The 19,746-nt window shown below is 46.7% G+C and overlaps 1 protein-coding gene across 15 annotated transcripts in view; it reads right to left on the bottom strand.

Moving 5' to 3' along the window:
- XDH (xanthine dehydrogenase) overlaps window positions 1-19,503 on the bottom strand; it is a 61,025-nt gene extending 41,522 nt beyond the window's left edge. For 3 of the 15 annotated variants that reach the window (XM_086327587.1, XM_086327570.1, XM_086327572.1), the window contains exons 1-8: window positions 19,378-19,503; window positions 13,082-13,139; window positions 10,142-10,238; window positions 8,437-8,545; window positions 5,269-5,395; window positions 4,262-4,323; window positions 494-562; window positions 71-160 (exon numbers count right to left, since the gene is read on the bottom strand). Coding sequence is in view for 13 of the 15 variants with exons in the window: in XM_086327570.1 (XP_086183696.1) it covers window positions 71-160; window positions 494-562; window positions 4,262-4,323; window positions 5,269-5,395; window positions 8,437-8,545; window positions 10,142-10,238; window positions 13,082-13,139; window positions 19,378-19,419 (654 nt within the window). In the remaining 2 variants the exon portion in view is untranslated. Of the gene's footprint in view, window positions 1-70; window positions 161-493; window positions 563-1,297; window positions 1,579-4,261; window positions 4,324-5,268; window positions 5,396-8,436; window positions 8,546-10,141; window positions 10,239-13,081; window positions 13,140-18,134; window positions 18,338-19,377 lie in introns of those variants that run through there. The other 12 variants (XM_086327586.1, XM_086327571.1, XM_086327573.1 and 9 more) reach the window with 9 other exon arrangements.
- Window positions 19,504-19,746: the final 243 nt, after the last annotated feature.

Here is a 19,746-nt window from a genome sequence, read left to right as displayed (position 1 = left end):
GGACACAAAGACCCCAGTGGGTGCTAGTGGGACTCAGCAGGTCTCCAGGGGCTCAGGGGGCATCACCTACCAGCAACTCGGGAGGGAAGATGGGTTCCTGGGTGGGATCCAGGGGCATGAACTCCTCTGGGTTGAATAAAGATGGTGAGAGAGTAACCTGCTAGAAAGGGGAGAAGATAAGGGATACACTGTCCCCTGCATTAAAATGCCCCATAGGGCTGGCCCAGCCCTCTGTCCAAGTGAGCTCATCCACAGCCCCCAGGCAGGCTGGTTGGGGTGGGGGTTGGGTTGGGGGAGAGGTAGCTCCCAGGAAGCAGGGACAAAGAGGTTTTGCCAGAGGATCCAGGGCTAAGGTGTACATTCACCAACTTCACAGTTTGAACATAATGGTTTCCTCTTCCAGCTGCCACAGCCCAGAGTGTGGAGATAGCCCACTGGCTCCTTTGACCTGAGGTTGGCCCTCAGGCTTCCAAGCCCAAAAAGACCCACTTACCGTGTGGTCTTTCTTCTGGTTCATGCAGCAGTTTGGGTTGTTCCCATTTCCTCCACAGCATCCACCATTCTAGAGAAATGATCACAAATGTCACACAAAGATATTTGCAGAGTTTTCACAGAAGCTAAAGAACCTAGATTATTCCTGTCAAATGAAACCTGGGTTTGAAGCCCACCCCAGCATCTAGAGGAGCAGCAGATACTGCACCCCCACAGCCCACTTGCCTCTGCCCATAGGGAGGGCCTCTGCTTTAGCTACTTTCTCTCATTTGATAAATATAGATTAAATAACTTGAGGATATGTAAACAGGATCTCTCCTGGAAGTAACAGAGAAATTTAATTTTAAGAAAATTTCTCCATAAAACCTAGGTCCTATTTTATCAAAACATCTTTTTGTGCTCACTTTCCTGCTTCAGTACTGCTTCCTGAGGAAGCCTCCCGAGAGAAATTCCCATTGGTTCTCACAGCGCTCATGCCTCTACTTCTAAACCATCAAGTCCTGGGCACCTCCCAGGCTGGAGTCTTTGTGGGGCTCCTGCCAAAGATGTCTAGGACCAGAACTGGGTCAGGGATGTGCCTGACAGCCTCTCACTCCTTATCAGGCACTTCTTGCCAGAAAGTTCACACTCTTTATTCCTCACCATGGACCTGTTCGGGAGGGTATGTACAGGTCTGCTGACTCAACACCTATGGACAGAGGACTTGTTCAAGACCTCTCAAGGTGCCAATGACGGAGCACAGACTATGGCCCAGATTGCTACATCCCCAAACCAATGCACTGAAGGTGGGAAAGGGAGTGTTTACCTGACTGATCTGCCCTAAGGAGGCAGAAGTCTCAGCTCAGGGCCCCAGAAGACACTATAGAATCGTGGAGTTCTACAAGAGTGGGGAAAACTCCCAGGCTCAGTCCTAGACACATTTCCAGAGCAGCCAGCTCCTAGGGGAGTAGTCGGGAGGAACCTTTCTCTACATGAATCATGGAAGACAGCGTTCATGCCACCATTTACTAAACGATGTGTCGCAGCTCATCAGTGTCCCTGAAGAAGTTCTCAGAGGGCCAAGGAGGCTGAAGGTCCTTTGGAAACCTGCAAGAATTCTCAGGCTTGCCTCAACCACCCTGCTGGCAGACCCCTCCTGTAGTCACTACTTTACCCCTGGATCTCAGAGCTGTCTATTTTCTACCCTCCCCCCCACTACTCTTGAGAGTCCCTGCAAAGAGATCAAACCAGTCAATCCTAAAGGAAATCAACCCTGAACATTCATTAGAAGGACTGAGGCTGAAGCTCCAATACTTTGGACACTTGACATGAGGAGCCGACTCACTGGAAAAGACCTGATGCTGGGAAAGATTCAGGGCAAGAGGAGAAGGGAGTGACAGAGGATGAGATGGTTGGATGGCATCAGTGACTCAATGGACATGAGTTTGAGCAAAAGCCAGGAGATAGAGTGAAGGACAGGGAAGCCTGGTATGCTGCAGTCCATGGGGTCACAAAGAATCGAACATGACTTCGAGACTAAACAACACTTTGCCTTTCCCCTCTGTGTTTGGACAGAAAGAAGAGGGCCTCTTCTCATCTCTCTTTTTGGAGAAGGAGTAATGTAGGGGAATACTAGGCCCTGCATACAGTAAGACAACAGCCTCTCTCGCCTGATCCCTGTTGGGGAGGATGTATTTCACAAAAGTATGTTTCACAAATAATTAAAGTACCAGCATATTCTTACTTAGATATTTTTTCTTAATAATTCACTGATTTTTTTTATGACATAATTTGTTGTGATGTACGATTATGTGTCACTGCCCTCAAGGTCTGCTGAGGTTGGATAAGATTAGGGTTTTTCCCCAGAGAGATTTCCCCTTTCTGGGTGTGTGCATGCTCAGTCTCTCAGTCACGTCTGACTCTTTGCAACCCTATGGACTGTAACCCATCAGATTCCTCTATCCATGGACTTTTCTAGACAAGAATACTGGAATACGTTGCCATTTCTTCCTCCAGGGGATCTTCCCAACCCAGAGATCAAACATGCATCTCTTGCATGTCCTGCATTGGCAGGCAGATTCTTTACCACTGTGCCACCTGAGAAGTCCAGGCTAAAATGATTAGGCTCAAGATTATTTTTATGATTCCTCATTTCCTTCTTTGTTATCATTTCTTGCTGTGAACGGGCTGCCTTCCTATAGCATACCTTCCTCACTCTTTTCCAGTGTGGCCATGTAAACTAGATACCTGAGTTTGTCAGAACTGTGTGTAAAACAAGAGTTAAAAGGCTCTGAAGAGGGCCTTGGGGGCTCCAGTGAGTAACATGCATGAGCTTCTGAGCACACTCTGTGTGCCGGTCACCTGGGCTACTTAAAGCACCCAGCTCTACTTGACTCTGCTCTACATGCCAGGCAGCAGGATTGAGGGAGGTATGGCTATAAAGGGGGCTTAGGAGACATCTCAACAATGATAAAACTCTGACTCTCAGAAGGAGGATACTTTCCAGCTACACCCAAAAGTCCTTCTCTTTTGAGAAACTAGGAGGACTGGTCAGATTATCTTTCTTTGAGAAGCCTCCTACGAAATAAATACATGGACAAGATTAACAATCCATGGTTCTCAGGGAAGCCTAAGCAGCACATGAAGATTAAATGTTGGGTAACGGGAAAAAACGTACCAGCATCATAATTTATATTGCCGTTTACTGAAAATGTAGGATCTGCCAGGCACTGTTCTAAGAACTTTACAAGGAGTTCTTTCCACAAGCACTTTAAGGTAGGTATTATTATAATCCCTATTTTAGAAATGAGGAAATTTGCCCAATATCATGTATCAATTAAGTGATGGAATGGGATTTGAACCCAGGTCTGCAGACTGAATCTAAGCTTTCAATCACTTTCATTTAAATTCATACTTCCTGGTTCCTCAATATCAACAGCATTCACCAGGGTGTGCTGTTTCCCATCCTTAGAAGTCCCACCTCCACCCTTTTGGACTATTTGGACACAATACTCCTTTTTTTGCACTGTACCAACTCTAAGGTCAGTGAAAGACACAGGAGTCTGTGACTCTCCCCTCAACCCAGAATCAAACTGAGATGAGACAGTTTGATAGGAGTTAGGATCAACTTGACCCATTTGGGGAATCAGGTGAAATCTGAAGAGATTAAGCAAAGAAAGGGGAAGCCAGCTCTCGGTCCTCCCTACCATATGGCAGGTGTGTGTGCTACATTTATGTAATCGGTGCCTGTTCATCCCAGCTGTGGTTTCTCACTCAGAGTTATATGAATACTGCAGGGCTTCACACACTATCTAGAGATCTAATCAGCAGTTTCGTAAATCCGGGAGAGTGCCAGCTGCAGAAAGCAGCCTGGATGGCAAGGGAGGAGGGACGCGAGTGCTGAGTCAGGCTGGGTTGTTACTAAATGTCACATTCAGCACCTGCACCATGGCTGAGCATGCCAGACACCAAGGCAGGATGCCAAGCCCGAATGCCCTGGAGGAAGTTTACCCTTAGGTGGCGTGTCTCTTTCAGGAGCCAGCTCTCCAGGCCTTTCCTGGAAGGAAAGTCTCTGGTCTATTGATGAGAACCACCACTTCCCCCCACACCCCAAAAAAGAATGGCAGAGCCCAGCGTCCTTGCCAGGTACCTACAGCAGAAGTTCTTGCCAGCTGGTCAACTTATCTTTTTTCTCTGTAACCCAGATGCCCTTGGCATCGCTCCCAACTGTGATTCCTGAGTGTTGCTGCTTCAGGAACTGGGCCACTGCTGTCCCAGAGCCCCCACTCACCTTGGCAAAGGTCCGGAAGCCCTGGAGGATGGGTCTGTAGCCTGTACAGCGGCATAAGTTTCCTGTGGGCGGAGGAAAAACCTGCAATGTCAGCACTGGCCCCAGGGCAGCTAAGGGGTTTGTGGCTTTGCTCCCAGCTCAGTTAAATGCTCTCTTTACATATTCTATTTTCTTTACTTGGAATGATCCTCCTCTTACTTGTACCCCTGACTTCCAAACATCTACCACTTCTTCCAAGAAGCCTTTTTAGAATGCTTAGACTGAATTGAGTGCCCCCCCCTAAGTCCTCCCATGGTGACTCCTAGTCAAAGCTTTATCAGTGAGCTTATCAAACTATAAACTCTCTTCCCCTTCTGAACATGGACTCCTTGAGGAGAGGGGCTATCTTCCATTCCTGTGTCCTTGTACCCTGTTTAGTGCCTGACATATGACCAGACTTCATATAACTGACTGGAATAAATGATGCACTGAAAGAAATTGAATGGATGGGAAGCCTTCTCTATTCAATTCAGAGGAAGACATAGCAGGTCCAGCCACCTGGGTCCATTCGCAGAAGGCAAAGTGGGGAGCCAGTCCCTGCCCAAGACTGAGAATCAGGGCCGCCTTCCTCATACATGGCCTTTGCCCCATGGAACCCTGCTCTGGGGAAGCTGCCAGGGCAGATGCCATGTCATTGGCTTCCGTGCAATTTCACAGATGATCTCCTCCCACGCCAGCCACTCAAGGTCACCCTTCCCAGCACAGAGTGGGGTCAGGAAGACAGTGCAGGAAGATGGACACCAAGGCAGGAGAACCCAGAAAGTCTTCAAACCAACCAAGTGCTCTTCAGATTAAGATAGGGCCAATTTCCCAGTAAATCTTAGCTACCATGATGGGATAGCCTGAGCCTTTCCCTCAAAAGTTCCTGGAAATTCTAGTTCATTACTGGCTTGCACTCTGCCCCTGCCCTACCCTCCTCAGAAACGCACTTGCCCCTTTGGCTCCTGGGCCCTGCACAAGGCCCATACCTTGGAAAGCATCCTCGATTTCTTCAACAGTGGGCTCGGGCTGATTCCGAAGCAGTGTGTACATGCTCATGACGATGCCGGGGGTGCAGAACCCACACTGAGAGCCGTGACTTTTGGCGATTCTCTCCTAAAAGGGGCAGATGACATAGACACCTGTGTTGACAGAACCCCTGCCAGGCTCCCTACGTGACTCAACTGAAGACAGCCCGCGTTGACGGTCTGCGCTGCCCAAAGTCAAACCCAAGTGTCCCCACTTACCAGCTGTGACCTCGGCTGGGTTACCAAGCCTCCCTAAACCTTGTCCGTTTGTTTAGCGCTACCCTAGCACTTATCTCCAGAACTGTGCTGAGAATTCAGTGAGATCATTCATGTAAAATGCTTAGCCATCATACCTAGCACAGAGTAGGGAGTCAACCAGTGGCAGTTATAAATAGAACACCCCCCTCAAAGAACAGCAGCAATTAGAACCACTCTCTTCACTAAAGACAGAGGAGGAAGATTTAAGAGATTTACGTATGTGCGTAAGATCGCACGTGGGGAATGCAAGAACTGTGTCAGGTTCTTTCAACTACACTACCCCACAATCCAAAATCAACCAGATGAATGCATTTTATTCCAAATTAGAACGACTCTGTATTCTTAAGTGAAGGCAATTCTTGAAGTCCAATGGATGGAGATTTAAGAATTGGGGAATGTGTGCTATAGAATTTACTGAAAGCATTGAATATCACAGAGTTTTCAGACCTGCCAGATCTTTATTACAACGGAATTCTCCTCATCTACATTAGTTTTTAATCTCTTGGAAATCTCTCTCGGAATGTACGTCAAGTAAAATTGCTAGAATGTTAGCACAGATAGTCATTCATTTGAGAAGTATTTACTGAGAATCTGTTATGTGCCAGGCATAGTATAGGCCCTGGGGATGGAGCATGTAGAAGAGAGATGAAGTCCCTGGTCTCATGAAGCTCACATCCTTGTGGGGGAAATACTGACAAAAACAAAGAAGAAAATTCGAGGTGCAGGTTGGTGCTATATAGAGAATTAGTACAAGATGACATGACTCAGAGTGACTAGTGGCTATTTGGAGTGGTCAGAAGGGCCATTCTGATAAAGCGACCTTTAAGGTGAACTTGATTTGGAACAAGGAAGTAAGTTACCCAGGCAGAAGGAACAGTGAGTAAAAAGGCTCTGAGCACAGACAGTGTGAAAATCTGCTGAAAGGCCGGGACAGGTGGAACCCTGGGACGAGAGATGTCAGCTGGGGGAATAGGAAGCAGCCAGAGCTGCAGCTCTTCACAGCCAGGATTAGGGATCCTGACTGTGATTCTGGGTGGGATGACAGGAAGCCTTTAGGAGAATTTCAGCAGGGCTTGATATGATTGAATTTGTGTTTTTAAAGAATCACTCTAGCTGTTGAGTAGAGAATGGCTGTGGGGGCATGAGCAGACACAGGGGATCGTGACACTGACGTGGCCTAGGCGGGAGGGGATGTGACTTGGATGAAACAGTAGTAGGGGAGACAGAGAAACAAATGAAGAATCATTGTAAAGTCTGGAGGCAGAGTAGCTATTACTTCTGGATGGACTGGGTGTAGGGAATGCAAACATCACAGGGGACTCCTAGATTTTTGTCGTGAGCAATTGGGTGGATGCTTTGCCATTGACTCAGACGGAGGAAGACCAGAGGAGAACGAAGTTGAGAGGAAATAGAGTTTTTGTTAAGTCTGAGATCAGACATCCATCTAGTGATTCAAGTAGGCAGCTGGAAATCGGAGTCTGATTTCTGAGGAGAGGTTGAACCTGAAGATATGGAGATGGCCTTAAACTCATGTCGGGAGAGTATGAAGGTGGAGAAGGGACTGGGCCCAGGCCAGAACCCAGGGCGCTGCAGCGGTCAGGGACTGAGCTGAGGAGGGGCTGCACATGGTTCCACCACGGAGGGAGGGGGAAATGTGGTGTCATAGAATCCCAGAGGAAAATGCAAACGGACAAGGGAAAATGGAATCTAAGCTTATCTGGAGCCAAAAGAAGTGCATCGGGAATAAGGCTCTGTACCATTGGAAAGGGAGGGCTTTCCCCTGATTCTACGGATGTGATCCCTGTGTTTAAATAGTTCCTTCTTTCTTTCGTCTATTTGTTTCAAAGTAAATTACAAGCCCTCATTAACCCTCTCACCCCTGCTGCAAGTTGGAGAAGTTTAGTAACCTACCACTTTCCTGCCTAGGAAGCGAAGCCACACAGGTGACGTAATACCACCTCGCCCCACTCTGATGTAATACCACCTCACCCCACTATGACTGGTCCAAGATGCTCCATCTCGGGGTATAATTGGCTTGCTCAACTGGCAGCCCTGGCTCCAGGATTCATGTCAGGGATGCAAGGAAGACAAGATCCGAATGATATGGTACAGGGAATATTAAGAAAAGGGTCTAGCTCAGACACTTTCTGTGATTACACCCTCCCAAAGACCTCAGTTTAACATGAGCACTGGGAACAGTGGCCTTTCCTTCCACTGTGCTCTGTTCCCGTGTGGGCCCTCTTCCACCTAGTCTATGAACATCCTTTCTCACTCCACAGAACCCTGACTACTGCCCACTCTTGCCCAAAGAGTTCCCAATCCCAACCCATCATCAGGTGCTCTATACCATCAGGGAGAAAGCCTTGGTCAGACACCCATGTGTCCCTGACTCAGCCCTTGCTAACCGCCATTTTAATGAGCCTGTGTCTGGGTGATCTGTGGGAGGGAGGTGAGAGGTGCAATGGAATTCCTGTGGGAGGGAGCAGGGAGTAGGTGGGCTTTTGATCAAAGGCACACAGCATTTGGAATCTTCAATCCGAGAAGGCAGGGGGCTTCCTAAGCACACTTGGGCACAGAGAGGAAGGTCCTCTGCCCCTCCTCCCCCCAGCTCTGGTACAGCTAGACCTCCAGCCACCAGATCCAGTTGATCTCTTGATTCCCACGGGGCCATCCATGCAATGTCACCAGCCACTCAAACACAGGAGAGAGCTTCAGGCTCGGGTGTCTCCTCTTGCCACCTCACAGCTAGCTCCTGACCTCCACAAGGAATTGAGGGGGGTGGCTGGCCAGAATGCATCCTTGCCTCAGGCTGCAATCCTCATCCCAGCAATCCAGAGCAAGTCTGCAGCCTTGGGAAGAGCCTCTGGTTACCTGCACAGGATGCAGCCTCGTCTTGGTGCTTCCAATTCCTTCCACAGTCGTCACAGCCACGTGGTGCAAGGTGCAGATGGGAGCCAGGCAGGCATTGGCAGAAAAGTGGCTGGAACCCCAGATTAAGGTCATCCCATTGACCATTTAGGCCATCAGAGCAGACCCGAGTGCAGGGTTTGGGAGATTTGTGATGCTTGTGTCACTTCTCCTCACTCTACATTATGTTCTCTTTTCCACAGGTATCCTCATCTCTCTACCCAGGCCAGGGCCCGAGCCCCTCCAGTGTCCTGTGGGGTCACGCTGGTGCACCCTAGGCCTCTGGGCTGGAGCATGGAAGCCAGGGGCACTTTCAGCTGCCTCTTACTCAGGTAGATCCTGGAGGCTGAGCTAAGAGGAAGCCTCTGGGAGGTCCCTTTTTCTCTATGTGCTTAGTTGCTCAGTCATGTGATCCCATGGACTGTAGCCCGCCAGGCTACTCTGTCCACGGGGATTCTTCAGGCAAGAATACTGGAGTGAGCTGCCATGCCCTCTTCTAGGGAATCGTCCCAACCCAGGGATCTAACCCAAGTCTCCTGCATTGCAGGCAGATTCTTTACAGTCTGAGCCACCAGGGAAGCCTAAGAATATTAGAGTGGGTAGCCTATCCCTTTTCCAGGAGATCTTCCCAATCCAGGAATCAAACTGCGTTGCAGGAAGATCCTTTACCAGCTGAGCTACTAGGGAGGCCCTTAGCCACTTCAATTTCAGAACCTCCTGTCACTTTTGCTTCTCTGCTTTCATTCACCTCCATTTCTCCCATTCAAAGAGGGAGGCAAAAATCCCCAGATGAATAGCCCTTAGAGCTTCCCTACCTCCATCCTTTTACTCATCTCTCACTCACTCATGCAACCAACATCAGTTACTGAAGACCAACCTTATACCAGGCACCCTGCTGAGGGCTGAGGAAATTAAGGTGAATCAGACAAAACCTCTGTCCTTTAATAGCTTGCCTTCAACTCAGGAAAGCAGAAACCAGCGTGAAGATGCAGTTTAAATATCTTATGGTAAAGGGTTGCAGGAGGGCTGTGCACGTGGCACCAAAGAACCAGCACAAAGGGTTCCCAACCCAGTCTTAGGAGGTCAAGGAAGTCTTCCTGGAGGAGGTGGTATTTTGCCCAGTCCTAAGGTGTTAATAAGAGTTAGTCAGGTAGAGAAGTCCTTGAAAAAAGGACATTCAAGATGGGAAACAGCTTGTGCAGAGACCAAGAAATGAGTGGACATGGAGCATTGGTAGTTCATATCTGTTTCTGCATGAGCAGAGTGCTGGACCCATGGAGAGAAAGAAAACTGGAGAGGAAAGGTGGGGCAAATTGAAAGACCTCACATGTTGAGCAAAAAAATTGGACTTAGATTGGGGGCAATGGAGGCCTATTGAAGGATTTCATGGGATGTGAAATGAGTCTGAATTTTAGAAAGCTCATTTTATCAGCAGTGGAGAATCTTGTCCATATTTAAAAGCCAGGAAGATGCTCCCTAAGAAATCATTCTATTATATCCCTGGTCATGATCAAAGCCTATTCAGGAACACAGGGATTTACCCACATGTGTGCATACACACACATACAGACACACACATGCACACAGATACACACAGATACACCATCATTCAAAAGCTGACCCCTGCATCCTAGTCCCCAAAGGCAACCAGCCAGCAAGCAAAGGATACATGATCTTGTCTTGGAGACGATCATACTTGGAAAGCATCACTGTACAAGCCCCACAGCCCCCTTCTCCACAGCCCAGCTTGGTTCCTCTCAGCCCCACTGGAAAGTCAAGGGTTAAGGAATATGAACTCAAAGAAAAAAGTCTTTGTTGGGCTGCTGGGAAATGCCTGGGCTGAGCTGCAAGTGAACAGCCATCCATCTGCACACGGCTCAGGGCCCTCAGCCCCGAGGCCCAAACAGCCTCCCACTCAGAGAGGCTGCCCTGCAGCCCGGGGAGGCAGGGATGGGGCCAGCTCCACTTGCAGAGGAGGAAAGGCCCTGGCCCACGTGTCATTCCCCTGGGACTGGAGCACCACTGCTCTCTATACCTGGAGATCTTCTTGGGATCACAGTCTTCTAGGTGTGGCCTTAACAGGCCCCCAAACTGGTCGGCTCACTGAGCAGGTGAATCAGGTGCCTCAAAGATGGAGCATGTGGGGCAACCCTCATCACCCCAGCTGGACATGCAGTGAAGCCACTCAGGCCAGTATAGGACTTGCTGAGTTTGGCTTCCCTCATTCCCTCGCCAAACCTCTTGGACTGATGAAGTCTGGGGACAAAAATTAGAGCTGCATTAAGGGCTTCTGAATATCCGTCCCATAAGATATGTGAAAGGAAATTAAAATGAGGATATTTTTGGGGTCAAAAGCCAATATTGGAGACATCGCTTATGTCCTGGGAGAAATTAAGACTCTGATACTTTTTGAAGTTGGAAAAGTGCCTAACTAATAGGCTGCTTTGGAGAACAGTAATTATGGTGGCCTCTTTCCCATGGGACACACAAGCTCCACTGCTGCTTCTCCCTCAAGCCCCCAGGCCTCCAAGCCTTTCAGCTTCCTGCTAAAGATGGAGAGAGCTGGGTATCTTATCTCCTGGCTATTTCCCTAATTTTAAGATAAAGTTAATAACTAACACTGATAGAGCATCTTCTACTTGGAAAGCATTCATACCCATGTTTGATGTTCACAATAATTTGGTTAGTGAGTAGGGCAGGAACTGCTGTAAGAAACAGTGAAATGAAAGAAAGAAAGAAAGGAGGGAGGGAGGGAAGGAAGGAAAGAAGGAGGAAAGACTGAGACCCAAGACGTAATGTGAGCCCTTCAAGGTAACAGTCAGTTACTTTGAGTGTTAGGGCCCAAACACAGTCCTCTGATTCTGGATTTGGGGCCTCCTCCTTCACCATGCTGCTGCCTCTTTTAAGGTACAGCTGAAGAGGGCTTTCTAGATCTAGAGTTTTTCCTTTCACTAATCTGGACCTATGAGATTAGCAGTTGAGATCATTCTAGGGGCTCATGAGGATGAAAGGAAGCAGCCCAAAGTAGTCTAGAGGTCTTCTGCTAGCCTGGGGATCTTTCTGGAAGCCAAGGTAGAAGTCAAGTTTAGAGTCTTCTCTCTTGCCTGGAACTCTGACAAATAAACTCTTAACACAGGCAGCAACAAGCCACAAGGACTTCATATTTACATGAAGCTATCTTTCAGGGTTGGATTTTATTTGAGATTCGGCATTTAAACCAACCAATGCTATGATCAGGAACTTCTGAGCCTGCTGGGTCTTTACAACCTTATTAGAAAACTAAAATTGATGCCAAGAATCTAAGAATGAGCCTCTCTTTCCAGGCTGCCTAGGTAGATGGGCTGGAAATGGAATTTCGTGCAGTTCCCTCATCCTGCTGAGTGACTCTGCCTCTACAAAAATACCATCAGGTCCATGTGCTGTGAACCTCCAGACCTGCCCCCTCCAGGTCAAAAATCCAGGACAAAGTACACTAGAGCCAGCCACTCTCTGATAGGAGGTGAAAGAACAAGAGGGAAGGCCATGGAGTCCAGGTTTGCTCCTGTGGGTGCGAACACCTTTTTGCTGTTCCAAAATACATCACTGGAAAGAGCCACAAGACACCCCCACCTCTGGGAGCTGTAAGGGTTTGTTGACAGAGGTCAGGATGGGCATCACTCTACAGCAGACCCCTAGAAAGTTTCCAGTGGTGGGTGGGAGGTTCAGACCTTGGCGCTGGGCTTCAGTCCAGCTCTCCCAGCATGTGTCCAGAAAACATGATGTGGGGGAGGCAGGTGCCTGAACACTCCCAGCCTCACTTCCTCCTCTATCAAAGGGATCGCTGTGGAGTCAGTGAGACAGCCTACACAAATCTCCTGCACTCTGCCTGTACATGGGCAGTGCCCAATAGATGTTATCTCCTATTGTCTTTACTGTTGGTTTTGTTCCAAGGTCTCAGAATCCTTTCCTACTACGAAAGAACAAAAGGGATGCGGGATCTTACAGAAGCCCTCCCCACACTGGGGGCGGAGCAACACCCCACCCCCCAGGAGTCCCCCACCCCATGCTTCCCGGCACCTGCCACTCCCACAGTGGATGGTGCCTCTTCATGATTCCCACCTCAGGCATCCCTTTCCCCCAGAATACCCCCTCCTCTGAGTTTCCCTTTCCTTTCGCAGAGCTTGAAAGCCTTCCTGGGAAGCGCATTCCTGCATTAACAAAGGTCCGCTGAGCCAGGCCCCACACCCATTCTTCCTGGTGGGGAGGAGAAAGGCCATGAAGCTGGTCAGGGCTAAGGATGGCCTTTTTGAACTGTTTGTTTTATAGGCCCAGGATTAAACCTCAGTGTTACTGGAGTCTTAAATGCAAGAGGCCTTGAAGAATATCAAGGACAACATTCTTACTTGGCAGCTGAGAATTTCAGACCCACAGAGTTCAAATGACTTCCCGGGGTCAGAGAGCTGCCAAGTGACAGAGTTGTGGCTAAAATGCAGAGATCCAGAGCCCTAATCCAGCACTCTTTTCTCTGTACTCCATGGCCTCCAGACCAGTTACTAGCAAATGGCCTAGGGCCCAGAGAATGAGTTCCCAGTGGCCCCTCTCCCTCATCCTCACTCCAAAGTCAGGATACACTTTCTTCTCAGGTAGGCCAAAAGGGTTGTTTCTGGATCTGCATTTTTCTCCACCACCTATAAAAACAAACACAAAAGAAAACTATATCAAACACATACTTAGCCATTGTCTCACCCAAGAATTTGCAGAGGTAATGGAGGTGTGTTAAACATATCATGAAAATGAAGGTACTTTTCTTGACCATTCCATAAGATGAACATATTATCTGCAAGCCAAATTGTGTGCAAACGGACACCCTGAAATTCTAAAATTCTGTATTCATGTTGGGCTCTGGACCCATGACAGACACGTAGGTGTGGCACCTGCCATGCTGGGCTGATCAAGGCAAAGTCCCCTTTAAGATAAGTATATCATTTCATTTCCAACTGCTGGATAACATCTGTGTACCCCAGGGACAGACCTCTGGCTTTGCCTCCTGGAGAGTAGACTCTTAGGCAGTAGATGGCCAGACTCGGTCGGCCTGTGATCATAGCAGAGTATATTTGAGTTGGGTTATCACAATCAACAGCACTAACACGGGTTAGAAATGGAGGAAAAGTCTCAAACCAAAGGCCCATGAACAGAATGTTCAATAAGATAGAAAGCTTGTCTTACAAAGTGCAGTGCCAGGTCCTGATGGAAATCATCGAAGGAAATTTATAAAAACCTGTTTCACTTCTCCTCTGGCATCATCAAGCACAATAGGGTTTCGATGATTGGGGTGATTAAAGGGAGAGCACATGTCATAAGGGGCTTCCCAGGTGGCACTAGTGGTAAAGAACCTGCCTGCCAATGCAGGAGACATAAGAGATGAGGGTTCGATACCTGGGTCGGGAAGATCCCCTGAAGGAGAGCATGGCAACCCACTCCAGTATTCTTGCCTGGAGAATCCCATGGACAGAGGAGTCTGGCTTGCTACAGCTCATAGGTTCACAAAGAATCAGACACAACTGAAGCCACTTAGCATACATACACACACAGAGAGACGTGTGATAAGAGTTTCTTTAGAGAAACCTGTACTAGGGGTCCTACATGTTCTTGAATTATAAGGAAAAGGTATCTGAAATTAAACGACACTTGCTCCTTGGAAGAAAAGCTATGATAAACCTAGACAGAGTATTACAAAGCAGAGACATCACTTTGCCGACAAAGGTCCGTATAGTCAAAGCTATGGCTTTTCCAGTGGTTGTGTATAAATGTGAGAGTGGGACCATAAAGGAGGCTGAGTGCCAAAGAATTGATGCTTTTGAACTGTGGTGTTGGAGAAGACTCTTGAGAGTCCCTTGGACTGCAAGGAGATCCAACCAGTCAAGTTTAAAGGAAACCAACCCTGAATAGTCATTGGCAGGACTGATGCTGAAGCTGAAGCCCCAATACTTTGGCCACCTGATACAAAGTGCCAACCCATTGGAAAAGACCCTGATGCTGGGAAAGATTGAGGGCATGAGGAGAAGGGGGCAAATAAGATGAGACAGAGGTTGGATGGCATCATCAACTCAATGGACATGAACTTGAGCAAACTCTGGGACATAGTGGTGAACAGAGGAGCCTGGCATGCTGCAGTCCATAAGGTCACAAAGAGTCAGAGATGAGTTAGTGACTGAACAATAACAACAACAAAAACGGACTTGAGAACTAAGTACAAGGCATGATCCTGGGTCCCGGGTTGTGGAGAGAAAGCTATAAATTACATTTTTAGGAAAATTGGAGTCATGCTGCATAAAGTCTATAGATTAGATAATAATGATATAGTAACACTAGATTTCTGATTTTTATAAACAGATTGTGGTTATGTAAGAATACCCTTATTCTTAGTTTAAGGGAGAAAGAAGTATGATATCTGAAATTTATCCTTAATGGTTCGTAAAGAAAATTTTATACTTTATATGTTCATCCCAACTAATTACATATTTAAATATATAAAATTATGTACTTATAGATCTATATATCTAGGTACCTATATATCATTTTGTTGGCATTCATTTAGCAAGATTTCTTTGTATTCTTGCAACTTCATTCTAAGTTTAACTTTTTTTTTAAGTTTAACTTTTATTATTTTTTTTTCTCAGTCTCTTGGTGAGCCTGTGTGTCTGGACTTTGAACTTCACAAGTATTTTTCTCCACACTTTGGTGGGACAGGATGGGATGGAGTTGAGTATACCCCTTCCCCAAGTCCAGTTAGGCTCCTAAGTTTAACTTTTAAAGTTCAAAGTTTGAAAAATAAATTTCTTTAGTAGAGGATTTCTCAGGGTTTTGATATCCATCCATTCATCCTTTCCACATTAATTGGGCACCTACTATGTGCCAACAAAATGGTCTAAGAATATCTAAGAAGAACATCTTGTGGGGATTCTTGTCTTTGAAATACATTTTGGAATATGGTAATTTACCTGATCACAGTCTACTCTGCCAACCCGTTCATTAGCTCCCAAATGGTAAATGCCCGGTCTTGGAGACTGTATTCCTCTCATGCCTGTGTGTCCCATAGGCTCAGGCCTGGGAGGAGCTTGTAAATGTTGATAACAAGGGGAGTAGGTGGGTAGGTGACTGAATGTTGACTTATCACTGACTGCTGCTTCTTGTGGGCGTCACTCCTGGACACTTTCAGCTGTACCCTCCATGCAGAATTTTCTAGACTTCTCCAGGGGTCAACATCTTCACTAACCAGAGAGGGACTGTTTGAATAACAAGAATACAGCACTCCCCGCCCCCGCCCAACCCAACCGCCCCACAGCTAGGAACAGAGATGCAGACACAGAGAATGGACTGCAGAGAGGCAGACACAGAGAATGGACTGCAGAGAGGCAGACATAGAGAATGGATGTGTGGACACAGTGGAGGAAGCAGAGGGCGGGACAAATTGAGACAGCAACACTGACATGTCTGCACTACCATGTGTGGGTAGATAGCTGGTGGGAAGCAGATGTATAGCACAGGGAGCTCAGCTCAGTGCACTGTAACAACCTAGAGGGGTGGGATGGCGGTTGGGAGAGAAGCTCAAGAAGGAGGGGATATATGCATACTTATAGCTGATTCACATTGTCATACAGCAGAAACCAACACAACATTGTAAAGCAATTATCCTCCTATTAAAAATACATAAAAAAAAAAAAAAAAGGATTCCCGCCAAAAGCATGGTCACTACAGTGATACCAAAATACTGGGCAACTCTTTCCCTTTGACTCTGACTTCAAATCAGAGAAAGTGGAAGCCATAGTCACCAAGGCCTGTCACCACCACAGAAGGCTCTGGAGGTATTTGATCATTTGTATCTTACACCCTCTCCAGGATCACAGTGAGTGAAGGCAAGAGTCCTAGACAGTGGTCTGAAACAGGAAGAGGAGGAAGTGCACATTTAAGAGTGAGTCAGCAGGTTCCATCAGCTTCTTTGGTAACCTCCTTGCACAGTGTCTGGTAAAGAGAGATCTAGACCACCTTGAGAATAGAATCGCGAAGAAACAGCCGCCTCTATTGACTGGGAATTCCTTGGTTGGTCCAGGTTTACAGCACTGTTTCCACCTCCTCTCTCCTCGCCTTGCCTCACCACCTTTCCAGTAGATTCTCAAAAGTCCGTGTTTACAAAATTAAATGTGCCAATATTCATCACAGAGACTGGAGCTAGTCAAAGTTTCAAGAGATGGTAGGGTTTGATGCCATAAGACCATCTAAAATTTTTATTTTTATTTTTATTTTATTTTTTTTTGTTTTCTTTTTTTTTTTCTAATTTTATTTTATTTTTAATCTTTACATAATTGTATTAGTTTTGCCAAATATCAAAATGAATCCGCCACAGGTATACATGTGTTCCCCATCCCGAACCCTCCTCCCTCCTCCCTCCCCATACCAACCCTCTGGGCCGTCCAGTGCACCAGCCCCAAGCATCCAGCATCGTGCATCGAACCTGGACTGGCAACTCGTTTCCTACATGATATTTTACATGTTTCAATGCCATTCTCCCAAATCTTCCCACCCTCTCCCTCTCCCACAGAGTCCATAAGACTGTTCTATACATCAGTGTCTCTTTTGCTGTCTCGTATACAGAGTTATTGTTACCATCTTTCTAAATTCCATATATATGTGTTAGTATACTGTATTTATGTTTTTCCTTCTGGCTTACTTCACTCTGTATAATAGGCTCCAGTTTCATCCACCTCATTAGAACTGATTCAAATGTATTCTTTCTAATTACTAGAAATAATCAATGACTATAGTAAAGTTGCAGGATATAAAATCAACACACAGAAATCCCTTGCATTCCTATACACTAATAATGAGAAAACAGAAAGAGAAATTAAGGAAACAATTCCATTCACCATTGCAACAGACAGAATAAAATACTTAGGAATATATCTACCTAAAGAAACTAAAGACCTATATATAGAAAACTATAAAACACTGGTGAAAGAAATCAAAGAGGACACTAATAGATGGAGAAATATACCATGTTCATGGATTGGAAGAATCAATATAGTGAAAATGAGTATACTACCCAAAGCAATTTATAGATTCAATGCAATCCCTATCAAGCTACCAACAGTATTCTTCACAGAGCTAGAACAAATAATTTCACAGTTTGTATGGAAATACAAAAAACCTCGAATAGCCAAAGCGATCTTGAGAAAGAAGAATGGAACTGGAGGAATCAACCTACCTGACTTCAGGCTCTACTACAAAGACCATCTAAAATTTTTAAATTGCTTTCCTAAGGTGAAAATAAAATACACAGGGAAACAATTTTCAACAAACCAGACTGACCTTGAAATGCTGCTTTCTAGGTTTGGTGCATCGCAGCAACCATCCCCAAAGCAAGAACCTTGCACTGTCACACATGAATTGATGGCTTCATAAATCATCAAACCTTTGAGTTAAGTCACTGAATCCAGCTGCTCACCCATTACAAAAATCACTTAGAAAAATGCCACGGAAGATGCCTCTGTGTAAGTAATACGTGAAGAAGACCTATTCAGCAACTGTTTCTTAATCTCTCCAATGTACCTGCTGTGTGTGACAGCATTGTTGGAATTCTTGGCTGCAGAAATCTTACAACCAGCAACGTGGAAGCTTTGCCTTACCTCTTGGTTTGCTGTCAGAGGCCAACCCTGAAAGCAAGTCAACACAGGGAAACCACTCTGCACCCGAAAGAGCGAAAGAGCGCGGGGGACCTCCTTCCCCAGGGCCACCCGCTGACACCACTGAAAGTGAATGCGACCACCTTGGAAGCCCCTTACACTGCAGCAGCTCACAGCATTCCCCTGCTAGTCACCCAAACACACCCGACAATTTCAGCACTAGTTGCATTTTAATTCTTGAAAACTTCCTCCAAAGTCGCCTAGTTTCTCAACTTAAAATTGCCAATATTGCGAAACAAAACTGCTCTGACTCCTGGGTGTGGTCCTCGCTCATAAAATCCACATGGCCATTCACAATGTACAACCACAGCTACCCTTTTACTGTCCACTTCATTCCCAATCAGGGAGCTGAAGCAAGCACCTCAGCACAGGAGGAGGGAGGGCAAGTGGAGGACAAGGGAGACAATGCGATGTGTTTACAGCTCTCTCCAACTGCCTTAAAATTTGCAAAGATTCTTACCCTTCTGGTGCTGCAAGGACTGGTACCCATGTCATAAGACCCTCCTCTGCCCCATTCCATCCCCACTTTTCCCAGGTCCCTATGCACACAGTGAAGTTGATCCAAGTGGGCAATTTTTATCAAAGTAAGAGGTTTGCAATATTTATACATATAACCAAGCGTGGGGTGGGGGAACCATGCCCTTTAGGAAACAAGAATTGTGACTTGCCACAAGATGTCAGTATATGTCCTCACGCAAGTTAGCTGTTACAATGATATGGATGAAATTTCAGAATCAAAGCTGTGTACACGTTATACCCTGAGATTAACAAGAAAACACATTCCTGTTGCTTTTCTCAGTAAAGAAAGCAACAAAAGCCTTAGGATACATTTGATTAGACACCAAAATAGAGGTGGGGTGGGTGACCTCCAATCTCACTGAGAACCCTGTCCACATTTCTGAGCTTGGTGCCAGCATCTCTACAGGCTGGCAGCCTGGAGGAGGGAAGTGCTCACATATACCCCTCTTCTCTCTTCCCTCCCCATCGCTCCTCTGCCCCATGAAGATCTTGACTGGGTTCTAGACCCGAGAAAGTCTTCTCTCCCCAGTGATACCCCAAATTCAGGAATAGCTTTGAAGGAAGAGAAAGAGAGAAGGCGAACAAGTGAGTGAGAACCCAAAATAGAGAGGACAAACATTCCTCCCAGGGATCAGGGAAACCAGAGGAAAAGTCAGCTTCTGCTTACCTTTTTGCCATTCACAAAGAAAACCAATTCATCTGCTGTCATTGTCAACAGGTTGGGGGTCCCTGAACTCCAGGTACCTCACGCCCAAGAGGCACTGCCAGTTGCCTCACTGCCCGGCAACTTGACAAATACACCTCCCCCAAAAAGGAAATGAAGTCAGCCCAGGGGAGGGACCAAGCTCAGAGCTTTGGAGAATGGAATGTTCTTGGCACAAGCCACCAGTTTACATAATCAAGGAAAATCCAAACAGCCATACACAGCTCATCACACCCCCAACACGTGTGTCCAAGAGCACAGAGGAAGACACGGTGGATACAGCCTTGGTGCTAGACGACCGAGAGTCTTAGGACTCACCCACATGGCAACTGC

This window comes from Bos grunniens, chromosome 11, assembly GCF_055505025.1.
Source record: "Bos grunniens cultivar Pamir isolate PY7600 chromosome 11, Bosgru_T2T1.0, whole genome shotgun sequence".
NCBI lineage: Eukaryota > Metazoa > Chordata > Mammalia > Artiodactyla > Bovidae > Bos > Bos grunniens.
The sequence above is the reverse complement of the archived record's forward strand: the minus strand, read 5'-3'. Positions and strand labels throughout refer to the sequence as shown.